The following is a 19,165-nucleotide window of genomic DNA, read 5'->3' as shown; positions in this document are numbered from 1 at the left end:
AGATTTCCTACAATATAACCACAATATAATTATTTTTCTTTTTCTAGTGTTAATGGAACTATCTTTTATACATGAGATACTAAATACTGAGCAACAATCTAAATCAGGATATTAGCTGGGCATGGTGGCACATGCCTGTAATCCTAGCACTTTGAGATGTTGAAGTGGGCACACTGCTTGAGCCCAGGTGTGGTGAAACCCCGTGTCTACAAAAAATACAGAAATTCATTTGGCATGGTGGCGTGCACCTGTAGGCCCAACCTCCAGAGGCTGAAGTGGGAGGATTGCTTGAACCCTGGAGGCAGAGGTTGCAGTGAGCTGAGATTGCACCACCGCCCTCTAGTCTTGGTGACAGAGTGAGACTCTGCCTCAAAGAAAAAGAGAAAAAAGAAAAACAGTTGAAATTCTAAATAGTACCTGCTGTAAGTCTTCACTTTCAGATTTTAGTTGGGCCACAAGTGCTCTCATGCAGCCTTTCATAGAGCATAGCGTAGCCTGTGAATTAGATACAGAACAGAGGATCATCAACAAGACAACTTGAAGCCAAGCTTTATTTTTGGCTACTAAATGCCTAATTCAGTTTTCATTATTTTGTTTTAATCATAACTGATATTTCACTCATAAAAAATCTAGAATAAGATTACCTAAATAAAAGACAAATATTCTCCTAATTCTTCGCTATCTGTTCTTCCTTTGCCAAACTAGAGAAATAAAGTGAATAAGTGGTGAGAAATGATAAGCAACAGGTTTTAGAGTAAAGCCTCTTATTTGGATGGAATCAATGTGTGTCGAACACTTGCCTTGGTCATAAGAATTTTTAGATTTTTAATCCCATTCCTAGGAAGTGTTTTATCTTTTATTTTTTAATTCTACACAGTCAAACTTCTCTAGTAACGGATCACAGAAATGATCCCTACAAGTATATTCTTATGAATGGTGTTTTTAATGCAATTACATAAATTCACTACTGTGTTCCATCTGTAGATGTACCTTTGCTTTTGTTTAGGCATAAGACAACCAAATGAGTAAAGATAAGTGAATTTGTGAAGCATAGGTTTTTATCAGTCATCGTTTAATGAGGAGAGTGAAAAAAAAGAAAATCAGTGAAATGTGTTTGTATGAAAGCAAATTAACTCATACCTGAGCTATCTTAAGAAATATATGTTATAAAAACATACCTTGTTGGCTACATCTCCGAAAGTCAAGTTTGTCAAAGCCATTCCAGCATATCGTCTTAGTGTAATACTGTAGTGGTCATTAGTAAGCCCATACATTTCACAGTCCACTTGCAATAATTCTGCAATGGCCTGTAGTCCCCCTAATTTAAAAAGGGCAAGAGGAAAAAGACAATCATCTAAAATAAAACAAACTGGTAACAAGTTGGTAACTTAAATATTAGGAAAAAAAACTCAATGAATGAGAATATATGGTTTAAATTTGCCTTTAGAATTATAAGCTACAAAACTGTTATAAAGAACTTTTGTATAATATATTTATAAAGTACAACTGACAACTATTCTATTTTATGCCAGTTTCTCCACCCTCCAGCCCCTTATCTTGCTGAGTGAAATAATTATTTTCTGTTTACCGCATATACACTGCACCTTGCCCACAGTGAAGAAGGCTATTTTCTAACACTAGTTCTTCCTGAACATAAGCAGAAAAAGGTAACTTATTATTATTATTAGGGCTTTATAAACACTCTTTATTGTCATACACTGTGGCCTATTTTAATTTTTTTTTTTTTGGCAAATAATTACCCATAGGAATACTGATGCCTTTAAATGAAACTGTGCATGAAGAAAAACTAAAGAGTTTTTTTTTTTTTTTTTACAAAAAACGATTATCTGTTCAATTTATTAAGTTATATAAATCTACTTATTTGTGTTTTTCGAAACATTTCTTACTTCTCTTTGATAGTATCAAATATTAACTATACTAAGATTTAGTACTTTCTTTCCCCTGATTCTTTCCACTGAAAATGCTCAACAATGCCCACAATGGCCAACACTAGGAAGTCAAGGAGAAAACAAAGGGAAAGGAATGGGAAAGACACAAAGGAAGCAGTTAAAAAAAAAGTGAAGCAAAATGGTTAGGAAGTGAACAAAAGAGAAAAATGCATGTGGAGGCTATTCAAAATATAATTCATCAAATGTTAATCATCACGGGACTCAGAAAGAAAAACATGAATATAAACAGGCAATTCTTGGATACTACAAGTCTAATTAGGCCATTCATCTGAAAGAGAGCCAGTACGTTAATATTTTTAATAAGTGATCTGCAAAGTTCAATATGTAGAAGAATCTGCAAGTTTGTAAAACAAAGTTCTGTCTTGGCTCAAGAATTCCAAGCCAAGGGACTTAAATGTAGGAAGATTTATGCAAAACTTTATGACTAGCAGGAATGACAGACATGTTTGAATATAGGTAAGTGAAAATTAATTTGGTTAAAGAAAACCCAAATCATATTTAGGAAAATTTTCCTCCATTCACCTGCAACAGTGGCAAAATACGTAGACAGTGAACAAAAATCAGTCACCGTCTTTATGAAGAGTGTACAGATTGGAGCAAAGATAGATGAACTATGCAGAAGCACAGGGTGATATAATAGGTGGACTTAACTTAGACCTGGGATTAGGCTCCCTAAGAAAAAGGCTGAGGAAATAATGTTTTAATGTTTAAGTTGAAACATAAAGGATGAACGTATATCTTTTATTTTTTATTTTGGTAGAGACAGGGTACCACTATGTTGCCCAAGCTGGTCTCGAACTCCTAGGTTCAAGTGATTCTCCTGCCTTGGCCTCCCAAAGTGCTGGGATTACAGGCATGAGCCACTAGGTCCGGCCAGATGAATGCATATCTAACAAGGGTGGGGCAGGAAGAAGAAAGACACATTCTAGGCAAAGGAAACAGCATGTAAAAGGGCCTCTGGGCCTGAAATATTTAACAGCAAGGAGAGGGCCACAAAATCAGGCTATAAACATGGGTAGATGCCAGATCACGTAAGACTTTATAGGCCACATTAAAGATTTTATGCAGAAAAAGGAATAATTAGATGCACATTCTAAACAGATTACTATGGTTTCAGTGAACAAAATCGACTGAGTGGAAATGGGAAGAGAAATAAGACAAAGTATTGTAGAACAGGAGAGACGATGGTGGCTTGGACTGGGGATGAAGAGAAGAGTGATGACTTAAGATACTTTTAAGTAGCAGAATTAAAGCAGTCAGTTGCTATTTGCAGGGGATAAGGATGGCATCGTGAATGATTTCCAAGATTTTGAAATTTGAGCAACTGGGTTGGAGTTTCTGAGAAAACGAAATTGGGGAATGATAAGAGATTCAGAGATGGGAAAGATTACCAATTCAGTTTGTGACAGTTGAGTTAGAAGTGTCTAAAATACCACCTAAGGGAAGATGTCACATAATCAGTTCAATAATGTGTCTAAAACTCAGGGAAAGAACTCAAATTGAGCTGTAAATTTGAAAACAAAAACTATAACAGAAGCACAGAGAGAAAGGAAGAGAGCCTAGGGAAGAGCTTCAAGGAATTCCACCATTTTATACTTGGGTAAAAGAAAAGGAGCCTGTAAAAGAACTGAGAATTTTGATCCATGAAATTGACATGGAAGACCTTATGACTTGGCCTGGTATACTAATGAGATCCCCAAGATGTAGAGTATTTTAAAGCAGAGGATCAATACCAAAACAAAACGAACTATGCCTTTTGTCTGTATAAAATCTTGCCTGGTGTGACAATAACTGGGATACTTTCTTAAGAAAGATAAAATGCACCTAAAGAAGATGCCAAGAAGGCGTTACATGATCAAAGAGTTGAGTACTCTTGTATGGAAAAACTAAAAATCTTAGGACTTGATACTGAAAATAAAGATTAAATAAGAATGTGGCAGATAATCAACAGATTCAGGAAGAACATGGCTAATAAAAAAAGAACATTCAAAAAAATTTAGACTATCAGATAAAAGAGGAAGTGCTTTTTGATTTCAGGTAAATGAAAAGATTTCAGAGAATTGTGAGGCACAGAATAGAATTCATAGGTTAAAACTATAAATGGATTTGCTAAAATATGCAAATTCATGACTGGACTGACACAATTAAAAACTGGTTGCTGTAAGAAAAATCAGGATGTTTCATGGTAATGCAAAGATGATGAACATGTCCTTCTACAATTTTCTTGGTGCCTGTTAGAAAACAGTGGTCTAAAGAGACCAAAGTATTGCCCAATAGGGTAAAATTACTGATAGTAGAGCACCAACAGACTCAGGTGACATTCAACAGAATCCTTAATTTAGACTCTTATGAACAAAAGAAAGACTGATAATTTTAAAAAGTATATTGCTTTTATTTGGTTTAGATAGTCACCATTAGCATGAAATGCCTTGTTCTAAAATAAACATCACAGGCTCAACAAGAATATTCTATTGGTGTTTCACAAAAGTGCCTGAACGTAAGGAGCAGCCAGGCCACTTATCACATTGATTCCTAGGCCCTTCCCCTGGAGATTCTATTTGCTACGGGGCCAGAAAATCCACAGTTTGATGACTGCCTCTGGGTGATCATTATGATTTAGATATTTTGTGAAACACTAATGCGAATAAACACTTGAAAGCCAGAACCAGGTCTTAATCATTATAAAAATCTAGTGCCTAGCACAGTTTCTGGGGTAGATTTGGGAATCAATAAACATACATCATGGAAATTGTATTCTAAAACTTCTAATACTAATAAGTGCAAACTTAAATGACTGATAGCTGTAGAATCTTCATATATGTACAAATGACCATCCCAGCTGACTGAACTAAGGAATTCCTCTTCACCTATTTGGGATTTCTTTTCTCCTTATCCCTTACTGCCAAAACCTTGTGCTGTCTTATACTATTATCTCCCCGCAATCCACAAACCCTAATACTCCTTTTGCCCAGTGCAAATCTGGAGGTGAGGAGTGAGAAGAAGGTAATCCCCTGTGGCTATGTCCCCAGCAGTCACACCCCCAGAGGCCCCATCCTGCTCCTCACCTGAAAGCCCCTGCCCTAGCTCCTGTGATGAAATGCCCCGGGTAGCCTTCCTACCTGAAGAAGGAAGAGGAACAAATACTGAGTCTAGGTTTTATTTTGAAATCCAGATGATTAATGTCTCAGTCCTAGTCTACAATCCATTGGAACACAGGAACATTTACAGAATAACTTTAGAGGTATCTTAAAATTGAATGTTTTTCTGTTTATTCATTATTTTTTATCCCCTTCCTGTTATGATTAGCATTTTAAAAAATTTAAAATGTTCACAAATGCTGAGATTGTATTAAGGAGGGGAGAATTCATAAGATTAACTGAGAATCCACAGGAGACCAGGGGGAGGAAAGAGAATCTGGTAGGCCAATTGCTAGGCCACTAGGAAGGAAAGCATGGCCAGAGGGCAGGCCTCAATCTTAAGGTGCAGAGCCTCCCAAAGTGATGACTCTGAAAGAGACAATACTTTTGGCTGTTCAGGTTCTCTGTGTAAGAGTCTCATGACTTCATCACTTTTAAGATAAATGACGAATGAAATGATGAGGGGGTAGGAATATAAAGTGGGGACTGGAACATAATGTAACATAAACAGCACAAAAAGCAAGGGCACAATTACAGTAAAATGGGAATTAAGTGTATGGTTCTTGCTTGTGGCATGACTAGAGAGATCCAGTTCACATGAGATGGTTCAGCATGATGCAATTTATAAATACCACATGTACAAAATGAACCTAGAAATCAAAGAACAACCATTACATAAAAAATGGAGTGCACTGCTGGTTATATAAGGTTTAGTGTGTGAAAATACATACCTAAAGGAGTAATCATTCCAAAGTTATAATGAAATGTTTCTGACTTAAAGCATAATACTTTTCTATATTAACCAATTTCAAAGATACCAGGCTGCTTATGATGAAAATCCTGTAAAGTACCAATAACCATGAAGATAAATGACAATCTTAATAATTCCCTCTGATGCTCATCAAAAGTGACTGAATTCAATTACAACACAGCAGCTCCACATTTCAAAATAATTCAAATTACCATCCTCATCAGCTGGCACACATAGAGTCTACTTTGGCAAAAGGGACAAAGAGTGACCCATTTTTTCATTTTATTTCAAACTCTGGCTTCGATTTTGAAAAAGTTAGCTTATGACAGGGTAGCTGTTTCTGTGAGTCAGGATCCTTTCTCTGCCGGAAACCAGGGTACAATTTTTTGCTACACAGAGGAAGCAGCTGATAACAGAAGTTGGTGGCCTTATATCCTAATTCAACAATGATTAAAAATCTTTATTTACTATACTGAATTTCTATCATGATTTAAAAATCCATCAGTAATTGTCTATGTCATTAAAAAACATTTTTGTCTTACCTAGTTCATTCATTGCATGTCTATGCTCTTCATCAAATGAAAGTTTCATTAGAACACACACAGCAGGACAGATCTGATGTTCAACAGGAGCTGGCACTGAAAAATAAAATCAACATAAACCATAATGCTTTGTTATTTGAAGAGCAATGATGTTTACTGTACTTTAAAAATATGCAGGGATCACTAATATACCCCTAATCCATGGAATTCTAGTAGATCAACAAATATTTGCTGAAAGGATGAATAAAAACTACAAATGTGGAACAAAAAATAGGAATAAAGGGATTTGTTTCCATAAAAATGTTTACCACTCATCTGCCCTTGACTAAGTCTCTTAGAATAAGTCTTGGAGGTTTATGCTATTACTCATATAGCTAATAATTTAAAATTATGTTGAGTATACAAAATAATAAAAACATTTTCGTATAAAATGGTTTAATTTTGTTTATAATTTATTTCTTTAAAAATAAAAAACAAAAAACAAAACAGGGTCTTGCTCTGTTGCCCAGGCTCGAGTGGAATGATCATAGCTTTCACTGCAGCCTTGTATTCCTGGGCTCAAGTGACCTTCCTGCCTCAGCCTCCAGAGCAGCTAGGACTACAGGCATACCCCACAACCCCTAGCTAATTTTTAAAATTTTTGTAGAGATAGGGTCTTGCTATGTTGCCCTGGGTAGTCTCAAACTCCTGGCCTCAAGTGCCGTTCCTGCCCGGGCTTCCCAAAGTGCTAGAATTATAGGCACAAGCCACTGTGCTTAGCCCAGTTTATAATTTCTATTTAAACTACTATCACGAGTGTGGGTTAAAAGCACATGGTGCTAGCTGCAGTGGCTCACACCAGTAATCCCAGCACTGTGGGAGGCTGAAGTGAGCAGATCCTTGAGCCCAAGGAGTTCAAGACCAGCCTGGGAAATATGGCAAAACCCCGCCTCTTAAAAAAAAAAAAAAAAATTAGTCAGTTGTGGTGGCACATGCTTGTAGTCGCAGATACTCTCAAGAGGCTGAGGTAGGAAGAGTGCTTGAGCCTGGGAGGTTGAGGCTGCAGTGAACCATGATCACACCACTGCATTACAGTCTGGGCGCTTGTGTGAGACCGTGTCTCAATACAAACAGAAAGAAAAGCAAGTGGCTATGTACAAATGTGATCCCTAATAAAAAAAAGTTAGATATACTAGATAGTAAATTATCTAGAATTTTTTCTAGATACCTAGTATATAGTAAATATACTAGAAATTTTTAAAAAGGGTGTCCAAGAAAATGTACCTCCATATTCAATACTATGCACAAGGTTTCAAAACTCATTTGACATAATTTTTTTAAAAACTTCTCAAAAGAAATATCATTTTATTCTATTTAATTTTTTGAGAACAAATATCAAGAGTACAAAATGTGGGTCATTACGTAATTGTGGATAGCCAAAGAAACAATCCAGGAAGGCAATGTTCTCCCAGTAAAATCTTACTAGTTCTCTTCACCCCAGGACAAACAGATATGAAAGGCAATCCCTTTTTTCTTATGCTTTTTAAATTTTTAAAAAATGAGATAGTGTCTCACTATGCTCCCCAGCTGGTCTTAAACTCCTGGGCTCAAGCAATCCTCCTGTCTCAGCCTCCCAAAGTGCTGCAATTACAGGCATGAACCACCACACCTGGCCTTTCTTATTCTTGAACATTTTTAGATTTCAAAGAAATTCACCTTCATACCTAAGCTTAAAAATATCTGCTATAGGTCCATAAGTCATGTTTGTATCATCTCCTCTTCACATCAATAGGCTGATAACAGTAGAATCATCTACTTGTAGTGCATGTTGTGTGTGTGTGTGTGTGTGTGTGTGTGTGTGTGTGTGTGTGTGTGTGTGTCAGTTCTTATCAGGTGAAAGGAAGGTCTTACCTTACATACCGCTTTTGGTTCTTGGCTACAGGAATGAAATAAGTTATAGCCCCACAGGTCCTAACTCCCATGCTGCTCCTGAGGGAGTGGGGCTGGGGTCTAAGGGCCCCTTCCTGAGTGAAGAGCTGGGTGGATTATCACTCCCAGCAACTGGGGTCCACTGTCTACAGCTGGATAGTACAGTAGGAAGAGCACCGAGCTGAGAGTCAGGAGATCTGGGCTCTGTTCCTGGGTCTACCACTTACTAGGTGTGAGGCCACAGTTAAGTCCTTTAGCTCTTCTGAGCCTCAGTTTTTTTCATCTGTAAAATGGAGATGATAATACCTTCCCTTCCTACTTCACTAGGTTGATGTGAGGAGCAAACAACATAACAGATGTAACGCTGCTCTGTGTCCCCTGAATATAATGACATGCAAATGTAAAAGATTATGGTTTGGACACTAATGGCTAAAGGAACTTATGTAAAATCACTTTCATCTATGAAATGAGCTTCAGCTATGAAGTGAAAGATGGGCAACATAATTGCTCAAGTTCTTCCTAGCTCTACTAAGGCCCTACTATGCTATGACTGTATAAATTTCTCTTGACTTACTGTTCTTATAGTAGTGCACATAACATTTTCCTTTGCTAAATTCTTCTAGGGAAATAAAGACCTAATCTTTAAATATGAGTAGCACAAATGGCTGATATGAATTTCCTCCTCTTAGTCATAAAGACAGCATATTAACTAAAAATGTTTTCTATTTAAAAATTTCACATTTGCTTTGAAACATGCACTACGATGTACACTATAGAGAACATACTTGGATTTTTGTCCTGGTCCATGCCTTGTTCATGAGCTTCCTGCCACTCCCAACAGGTTTCACAGTAAGCGCGTATCTGTTCCAAAAGATGAAGGACTCGGATTTCACGCCTGCCTCTCTTGTCATCAGGCTGTGAGTGAATGATGTTGTGGAGTGCTGCACTGGCCCTGGCCCGAGCCTCTTTACTGCCCCGGGAATTTCCCAACAATACAGAGTCTTTGTCATTGCCATGTAAAAGCTGGATGAGGAGAGGAAGACATCCAGACTGTCGCATGGATATACAGCTGTCTTGGGAGCTAGACATAGCTAGCAAAGTTCGCGACATATCATCCTTATCATGAGTACCAAGCATTGACAACAATGAATACACCATTTCCACCTGTGGGCCAAATGAGTTTAGAAACAAAATTATGACTTTAATATCCAAAAGCCAAAAACCAATTAAGTGATGAATGGGATATTTACTATAACTCTAAAAAAACAAAACAACCCTCCCCACCCCCTGCCAAAAAAAAAAAAAAAAAATCTATGTATCATCACCAATTTGTTTATGTGAGTAAATAGTATGAGTGGTAATATACAGTATTAAAAGAAAAAGTAGGTTTTTGCATACTCACTAACAAACTGTTGGTGCTGTTTGCCTATATCAGTTGGTGCTAATCCACTGACTATAATCAGTGAAAAACAACGGATTTCACACACATAGAGAATGTAGTTTATCTAAATTCTTTACATAATTTAAAACTCTATCTTACTTCTTTTAATCTATACCTATAAGCAATAAATAGAAAACATTTCTGCAACAAATGTAAGTACTAATTCTCAGCAATCATTAATTCTCATCAGATGATAATATTGTTAAAATTATATGATTATAAATTTAAAAACGTTTTGTTATAAAAAAGAAAATGCCATGATCATATAGAGTGAGAGCCAGGATTTGCAGTCAGTTTTTTAAAAAGCAACTGGTAAGTACTAATTACTCTCTGACAATAAATTCTAAGTATTTACTTAGAAGCAGATTAGAAACAGGAAAATGGCACCCAGTTATCCCGGACCATGGTCCACTCATTTTAATGCTAGAGGGTGTTATATAAAAGTAGAGGCTATTATATAAAGAATGCATCATCTCTATGAGTCAATGGTTCTCAATTGGGGGCAATTTTGCCCCCATCAGGACACATTTGACAGCATCTTGGAGACATTTTCGGTTGTCACAATTGTAGGATGGTTATTTTAGGGGAATCCAGTGGGTAGAGACCAGAGACGTTACTATACATTCTACAATGCAACAAAGAATTATCCAGCCAATAGTGATGAGGTTTAGAAATGCTGCTTTAAATGTGTAAATACACACATACCTTTAGATATGAAAGTTTTAGGAAGGCAGTATAAGACTGTGGATAAATGGGTTTTCACCGGAGCTAGGTTCAAATTTTGGCTCTACATCTTAGGAGCAAGCTGTGATGCTATTATAGTTAAGCTATTTGATTTCTCTGAGCCTCAGTTTTCTGAGCTGCAAAATGGAGAAATTTACCTACCTAATAAGATTTTCTCCATTAAGATGAAAAAAAATAATACATGTATAGGACAGTAGCTAGCATTCAAAATACATACTAGGGTCTTAATATTATCATGCATAAATCACTTCAAAAAGAAATAGTATTCTAATTGCCAGTTTTCACACAAAAGTACTCTTGAATATTCAAGATTTTCTTTACAGTAAAAACTACATGTTGAGGTTAGACAGATCCGGAATTAAATTTCCATGTCTAAAACTTTTTTTGCTTCAGTTTTCTCATTTAGAGAAATATGAATACTTCATAGAATTTTAGAGGGGACCAGAGATAAGGTACATACAACTCCTGGCACAGTGATTGGCATATAACAGGTCCCAAGAAGTATAAACAGGATTAAGCCTCATAGTGAGAGTATCATTGATTATTCTAAAATCATTACTTAAATCAACATTAGTTATTTCAGTAATACATTTCTCAAGAGCTATTATATTATTTACAGTAAAGAAAGAGTATATAGAGTATGCTGTGAAAACAATTAATGGAATTCAAGTTAATTGAAAATACATTGTTTAGTAATATTAGAATTTCATTTCATCTTAGTGAATATTAAAATCTCTGATGGGCTGGGTGCGGTCGCTCACGCCTCTAATCCCAGCACTTTGGGAGGCAGAGATGGGCGCATCACCTGAGGTCAGGAGTTTGAGACCAGCCTGGCCAACATGGCGAAACCCCATCTCTACTAAAAATACAAAAAATTAGCCGGGCGTGGTGGCATGTGCCTGTAATCCCAGCTACTTGGGAGGCTGAGGCAGGAGAGTTGCTTGAACCCAGGCGGTGGAGGTTGCAGTGAGCCAAGATCGTGCCACTGCACTCCAGCCTGGGCAACAGAGCAAGACTCCGTCTCAAAAAAAGAAATAAATAAAATAAATAAAAATAAAATAAAATCTCTGACTTTAATAAAGTAACTATATTTTCCTCTTCTTTTTTTTTTTTTTTTTGAAATGGAGTTTTGCTCTCGTTGCCCAGGCTCGAGTGCAATGGCACAATCTCGGCTCACTGCAAACTCCGCCTCCCAGGTTCAAGCAATTCTCCTGCCTCAGCCTCCTGAGTAGCTGGGATTACAGCCATGTGCCACCACAACTGGCTAATTTTGTATTTTTAGTAGAGACGGGTTTCACCATGTTAGTCAGGCTGGTTTTGAACTCCTGGCCTCAAGTGATCCACCCACCTCTGCCTCCCAAATTTCTGGGATTACAGGCGTGAGCCACCACATCCGGCCTAAAGTAACTATTTTCTTTTCAAACATTATTCCCAAATCCTAAAATATTTGCTAACATCTAAGAAAGATACTCTAAGAAAGCTCACTTATCAGCATAAAATAACACTCAACTTCCATAATTTTTCCATTCACCTCAATACATATTTACTCATGCGGAGGCACCATGTTAGACACAGCAAAAGATAAGTAAAAAAACGTTTCTTGATTTCCAAAAGACAGGTTCATACAAATTGTTAGTGATTCAAATGAGGCAGATGGATCACATGGGGAGGTAAAAGGACCTTGGGAATCAGAAAATGTTTTGTAAAAAAGCAAAGCCCAAGAAGAGTTTTGAAGGCTGGCTAGGATTCTGACAGACATTTATGGTGGTCCCCACCAATGTAGGCAAGGAAGGGAGGCAGAAAGTCACAGAGAGTGTTCAGGAAGAAGGAAGTGAGCCAGTTTGGCTGGAACTCAGTACTCTTGCAGAAAAGTGGACGTAAAGACTGAAAAAGAATTAAAAATTAGCAGCCGGGCGCGGTGGCTCACGCTTGTAATCCCAGCACTTTGGGAGGCCGAGGCAGGCGGATCACGAGGTCAGGAGATCGAGACCACGGTGAAACCCCGTCTCTACTAAAAATACAAAAAAATTAGCCGGGCGTGGTGGTGGGCGCCTGTAGTCCCAGCTACTCGGAGAGGCTGAGGCAGGAGAATGGCGTGAACCCGGGAGGCGGAGCTTGCAGTGAGCCGAGATTGCGCCACTGCACTCCAGCCTGGGTGACAGAGCGAGACTCCGTCTCAAAAAAAAAAAAAAAAAAAAAATTAGCTAGTTTGGCACTTTTTATAATCCTGATTTTTCCTTTGTTTATGCTACTTTGTATAAAAATATGTCATTTCTTTAAGAGACTGTGAATCAGAATTCTCCACTAGAAAGTGGTGTAATTTAAGCTCACTGCAACCTCTGCCTCCTGGGTTCAAACTGTTCTCATGCCTCAGCCTCTTGAGTAGCTGGGACCACAGGTGTGTGCCGCCACGCTCGCTAATTTTTGTATTTTTAGTAGAGACGGGGTTTTGCCACGTTGCCCAGGCTGGTCTTGAACTCCTGGCCTCAAGTGATCCACCTGCCTTGGCCTCCCAAAATGCTGGGATTACAGGTGTGACCCACTGTGCCTGGCCAAGAATGTCTTAGCAAAGTATTCATAGCATTAGTGACCAGGGTTTGTAATCTTCTGTTACCTTGGTTCCCAGATGACTTGTCAGCCTTCGAGGTGCAGAGTGTGTGCTACTAGAACTCAAAACACTGGCTGTTTCGTGGTCCACTCGTGTAGCTGAACCCTAAAAATTAAGCAAATTATAGATAGTATAATTTAGACTACAGGTAAATACAGATAACATCATGGTAAGGTACTCCAAATGAAGTGTCTTTATGGTAAACAATTAAATACATCATAAAAAGTATGACCATTACAACTGTTTAAAATATTTTTTACCTATAAGCTTACTAAGTATATTTTAGAGAAAAACTAAAGAAAAGAGAGTTTCTTGCATATGAACATTAAACTGCAGAATGGACTTAACCAAAGACTGAAGAAATTCTAGGGTAGTAATTTTTCATAGATCTAAATAAATAAAACCACATTCAGATAAGTTCACTGATGAAAAGCAATGAAGGAATGTTCAAATTCTGAAATGCTCCAAATTGCCAGAAAACTAAGTATGAATTTGCTACAGTCCAAGTTCTCTAAGATCTCACAGTTTAGAAAGGTCTGTTTGAAACTTTTACCAGAGAAAGACATGAAAAAATAAATGACTGCAGTGCAATATAATATAAACACCGCAGTAGAAGAATGAACGAAATACTGAGGGAAAACAGGAAGAAAGAAATTACTGCGTAGGAACTATTAGAGGCTATATAAAATCAGTAACATTTAAGGTAGGCATTTTGTGACAGGAGACTGATGGAGGAGACTGTGCAAAGGTACAAATACAGAGAGCGTGGAGTGTTCCAATGTAATGTGGACAGAACACAAGGTACTGTATGGTTGGAGATAAAGGTTGGGTTAAATCATTAAGTATCTCATGTCATTTCAAAGATGTTGCTGTCAAGCTGTCGAGTCACTGGACTTCAGGCAGGAGAATGGTACAATCAGAATTATGTCTTCAAAATAGCATGGAGTGATCACAGGTAGGAAATGACGGAGAGAGTATTTTCAGTAGTTGAGTGGTTCTGAGGGCACAAACTAAGGCAGTGAGAATAGAGAAGTGGGATGCTCTTGAAGGATATTCAAATTAATTGGCTTGAATTGAAGGTCAAATTAATTGGCTTGAATAACTTGACTGGATGTGAGTAAAGAGAGGTTGGGAGTCAAGGACAACTTGGAGGTGTCAAGCTTGGATAAATGGGTAAGTAATGATGCTAGTAATGGATATTGGAAACCCAGAAATAAATGATGGCTTTCATTGGGAAACTGAGCTCACTTTTGAATCTGACATCTAGTAAGAATGCCCAATGGGCATCTGAAAACAAAGGATGAAACTCTGGACAGGAGTTGGGGTTGCAGATAAATATCTGGGACCTATCAAAATATAGGCCATAGCTAAATCCATTCATTAATAATTAAGGAAATGACTGTAAGAATAGTGTCAGCAATATTTGCAGGCACTCTTTTGCAGTTCTCAACCTTGCAGAATGAAAAGCTAAAATGTAAGTTATTTGAGGACAGAAACTTTATTCTGTTCACTGCTGCATTCTTAGTACCAACGGTGGTCTTAGGCTTAGTAGGTATCCACAAAATATTTGTTGAATTATAAATAAATGAGGAGCTATTAGTAAAATCCATAAGAATATCAAGATGCAGGACATCATTCGAATTGTCTTTCAGATATACATGCTCTGGCTAATTGGAGAAGGGAAAGAGAAAACCACAATCGGAGTAATAGGTTTTGAGGACTGTGAGATGGCACCTCCTACTCTAGAAGGTACAAGGGGTAGAATTTTGTAATCAACACACCTTATAATTTCCTTTTGTGCATAAATTTCACTTTTGGTGATTTTTTTTCTTTTTCTTTTTCTTTTTTTTTTTTAGAGACGAGGTTTCACTATGTTGCACAGGCTGGCTTTGAACTCTTAGGCTCAAGTGATCCTCTCACCTCAGCCTCCAGAGAAGCCAGGACTACAGGCACAAGCCAATGAGCCTAGCTACAGTGACTTATTAGAAACTTTTCTTCCCTGTTAGCTAGCAACGTAAACTGTTTGCCAGTTAACTTCCACTTTGGTAGACAACATAGAAAACTGTTAACAATGCATTCCTAAGTGATTCATCAGGATTTTAATCAAGTAATAATTAAGTGCTCATACAGAGATTTCTGAATTCGTCATAAATTCCTTGTTCAAATTTGTTATAAATTTGTTATAAAGTCCTTAAATAGGTAATACTCCAAAGTTAATTTTTATGAGGGCTGCTTAGAACTTCTGTATAAGTCATGTTATAAGCCAAGGTGAGGTTTTCCTGACTAGTGCACAAAACTATTTTAGATCATCATTCACAGTAATTAGCTATTTTAGATCAGCATTTTTAAAAGAAAACTACATTTGTCAAAACTCATTCAACTGTACACTTAAAATGGGTACATTTTATCACATACTAATCTTTCTTCAATAAAAGTGATCTTTAAAAAATCCTAACTTGAGAGGTTTTAAAAAATGTGTCCCCATATAAAGGCAAGATAATCCACTTATTCATACTCACATAGGGAAGTCTGGGGTTGGACTGAGAATACTAGTTCAGAGTCCAGAGTTGCTCCCCTTTCCAGTCTCTACTTCCTTTGTGGGTCTGGACTCTATGCTGACTAGTCCTTCAGGGACACTTCTAGGACAAAACTAATTAGTAATCCTCCTTAGGGAAGGGAAAAGAGGCATCAAGGAAAGACCCATCTTACATCTCTTTCCACTGCCACCAGCTATTGACTGCTTCTGGAATGGTCTTTAAATCCACATGCAACCAAGCAACAAATATTGCCTGAGCCCCTGCTACTTTCCAGGTAGTATGCTAGTCACCAGGGATATAACTGAATAAGACATTCTCACCCACACTACATACAGAATCTAGATGAGGAGCTGAACATGAAAATACGTGTGGGTAAGTGCTTTGACAGAAACTATATGAACACACAGGAAGACACACAATTCAGTCTTGGTTCCTGAAAAAGTGGCATCTGAATTTGGACTTGAACCATGAGGAGTAACTTAGTTAATAAAAAGAATGAGGGGGATTAGCCACAGGGCAGCCCAGGCAAAGGGAGAGGCATAAGCAAGGGTCAGAAAGAATATGGTATAGTGTGTTTGTGTGTGTGGAGAGGAAGGGGAGGCAGAACTACAAATAAATCTGAACATAAGGAGCTCACTCGGGTTGTAACTAATAAAGGATAGATCTGAGGGACTGAGACTCAGGCTAAGGAGGATAGTTGGGGCTTTTTTAGCAAATTCAGACAAGGAACCTTTTTCTTGGTCTATAGAAGGGAAATGAGTCTTTGTCCTGAAGCAAACACACCATCTTTGAAGATGTCTAAATATTTTTACTGTTTGTAGGTAGCCTCTAAGATAGATCTTCGCCTCCTGGTATTCACGCCTTTTTGTAATCCCTTCCTCTTTAGTCTTGGCTAGATTTAGTGACTTGCTGCTAGTGAATAAAATGCTATAGAGGTGAAGAGAAGCACTCTCAAGATAACGTTACAAAGACGTGGCTTCCATCTTGGGCACCTCTCTTGTTCCCTCTGGGGGAAGCCAGTTACTATGCTGTGAATTGCTGTGGTGAGGCCCATGCAACAAGGAACTGACGTCTCTCTGGCTGACATCCAATGAAGATCTGAGGCCTTCAATAGCCGTAAGTGAGCTTAGAAGCGGATCCTCCCCTGGTTATGCCCTCAGATGACTGCAACCCCAGGCAATACCCTGAAGTCTTGTGGGAGACCCTGAACAAGAGACAGGCAGCTCAGCTGCACCAGGATTTCTGATCCATAGAAGCAAATATAAATGTCTACTAATGCTGTTAAGTTTTGGGGGCAATTTGTTATGCAGCAATAGCTAACTAATGTACTACTTCAAACAAAAGAAAACAGGAGGTTTAATTAGGAAACAAGGGAAAACCTGTTTCCACAATAAAATATGTTTCTGACATTCATTTCAGTGTAGACAACAAATCTTTTCTAAGCTTCAGTCTTAGAAATCCAGGAGTTATCTTCCCACATAGCTCCTGGATTTTGAGACACTCCTCATTCCCCAATCTGTCTCAGTAGAAATTTAGATGTATTTATTATTAGGAGACAACAAGAGGTACACATACTCGTACTCTCTATGAGCCTAGAACTTGGTCCATGAGAGTCTTTCTTGGGCCTTTTATTGAGGCTAGACCTGAGCCAACTTCTTTCAGAGTGACTACAGTCTCCCTATCCACAAGGAATGGTTAATAACTTCCTAAGAATTGTTTCCCACCCAACTCATAACTAAATTCTGAAGAAACTTGAGTGTGATGAACTTCCTCACAACCTCAAGACCTGCTAAGTCAGTCATGATTGCACATCCCTTGAATCAGCTTTGCTCACTGTCCAAAGATAGAAGCACTCGCTGTATGATTCCTGACTCTCAGTGTCAAAATGTGTGAGACCCTATTTCCCACTGTCCTTTTTTCCTATCCAACTTTCCTGTAGCATCCACATTCAATGCTTTATAAATACCCATACATCCTCAATGTTTTACTTCATGCTCTTTTATTTCCTGGTCTTCAACTTTCTCTAAGACGTTGCTTCTTTTTGTGTGTGTGTGTGTGAGATGGAGTTTTGCTGTGTTGCCCAGGCTGGAGTGCAGTGGCATGATCTCAGCTCACTACCAACTCCGGCTCCCAGGTTCAAGTGATTCTCCTGCTTCAGCCTCCAGAGTAGCTGGGATTACAGGCATGTGCCACGACTCCAGGCTAAGTTTTGTATTTTTAGTCCAGACAGGGTTTCACCATGTTGGCCAGGCTGGTCTCAAACTCCTGAATGCAAGTAAGATATTGCTTCCTTGAAATGACTAGCAAATCCAGCATGTATTTCAGGTTGGATTTCTTGTGGTTATCACTTTCATAAATCTCTTGCTAGTTTTTAACAGTTTTGCCCTGCACTTATTCCACCCCATTTGTCTGGAAACATTGCAACCACAGATGAATCCAACTGTCTGTTTTCTCTACACCCTGACATGAAGCGCCAGGCAGCATTCGAGAAATTTGAGCATGTGAGAAACTTAGGTAACTCCTTAGGATGCTGTCGATATACATTTATGGTCACCAATACACCTAGAGTCTCCGTGCTATAACTGCCATCTTGTCGTTTCCCTTGTCAGCTCTCTTTTCTTTGGCTACTTTTGATATGCCTCATTTTGTATCATATAAAACTGTGGCTCTTCTTCTCTTACTGCATATAACTTTACCTTCTATTTTATAGAAAAAATAGAAGCCAACAGACAAAACTTCCTCAACTTCTTGCTAACCAGAACCTTAAAATTACCTGCATATATATCCATTGCCACCTTTTGCTGTGGCATCAGAATTCCCCTCCTCCTATCTAAGGTCCATCCCTTTAGATGTGCTCTGGATCCTTTCTCTCCCCATTTGTCTTTGATCTTAGGGATCTTCAACTCTCTTTTCTACTGGCTCCTTCCCATCAGCATTCAAACATCCTAATCTTTTCTATCTTAAAAACAGAAATAAATTTTCTCTCAAACTTACAGTCTGTATCAGTTAATGATCTTTTCTCTCTTGGGCAGTTCACATCTAGACATCTTTACAGTTAGCTAAAATTGCTCTCTTCTACTTTTTTTTTGAGACGGAGTCTTGCTCTGTCACCAGGCTGGAGTGCAGTGGTAGGATCTCGGCTCACTACAACCTCTGCCTCCCGGGTTCAAGCAATTCTCCTGCCTCAGCCTCCCGAGTAGCTGGGATTATAGGCACGCGCTGCCACGCCCAGCTGATTTTTGTATTTTTAGTAGAGACAGGGTTTCACCAATGCCAGGATGGTCTTGATCTCCTGACCTCGTGATCTGCCCATCTCAGCCTCCCAAAGTGCTGGATTACAGGCGTGAGCCATCACGCCTGACCACTCCCTTCTACTTTTTAACCTTCCATTTAACTTCAACTCACTCCAATATAATATAGTAGGAAAGAAGGCCCAAGGAAATTGCATTTGACAAGATCAGCAATGAACATTTTTTTTGGTGAAACCCAAGGTGATTTTTTAGTCCTCATGGCAGTGGTGGAAATTG

The 19,165-nt window shown here is 38.4% G+C and overlaps 1 protein-coding gene across 15 annotated transcripts in view; it reads right to left on the bottom strand.

The window, feature by feature from the left end:
• Nucleotides 1-19,165, bottom strand: part of APC (APC regulator of WNT signaling pathway) — a 144,452-nt gene that overhangs the window by 19,854 nt on the left and 105,433 nt on the right. For 6 of the 15 annotated variants that reach the window (XM_055298377.2, XM_063612904.1, XM_055298376.2 and 3 more), the window contains 6 exons: nt 13,108-13,206; nt 9,094-9,472; nt 6,401-6,496; nt 5,036-5,089; nt 1,179-1,318; nt 418-495 (listed from right to left, as the gene is read on the bottom strand). In XM_055298377.2, coding sequence (XP_055154352.1) covers nt 418-495; nt 1,179-1,318; nt 5,036-5,089; nt 6,401-6,496; nt 9,094-9,472; nt 13,108-13,206 — 846 coding nt within the window. The remainder of the gene's footprint in view (nt 1-417; nt 496-1,178; nt 1,319-5,035; nt 5,090-6,400; nt 6,497-9,093; nt 9,473-13,107; nt 13,207-19,165) is intronic. The other 9 variants (XM_055298382.2, XM_063612905.1, XM_055298384.2 and 6 more) reach the window with 3 other exon arrangements.

The sequence above is a fragment of the Symphalangus syndactylus genome, chromosome 11, assembly GCF_028878055.3.
Source record: "Symphalangus syndactylus isolate Jambi chromosome 11, NHGRI_mSymSyn1-v2.1_pri, whole genome shotgun sequence".
In the NCBI taxonomy this organism is placed as follows: Eukaryota; Metazoa; Chordata; class Mammalia; order Primates; family Hylobatidae; genus Symphalangus; species Symphalangus syndactylus.
This window is presented reverse-complemented; position numbering and strand designations above follow the sequence as displayed.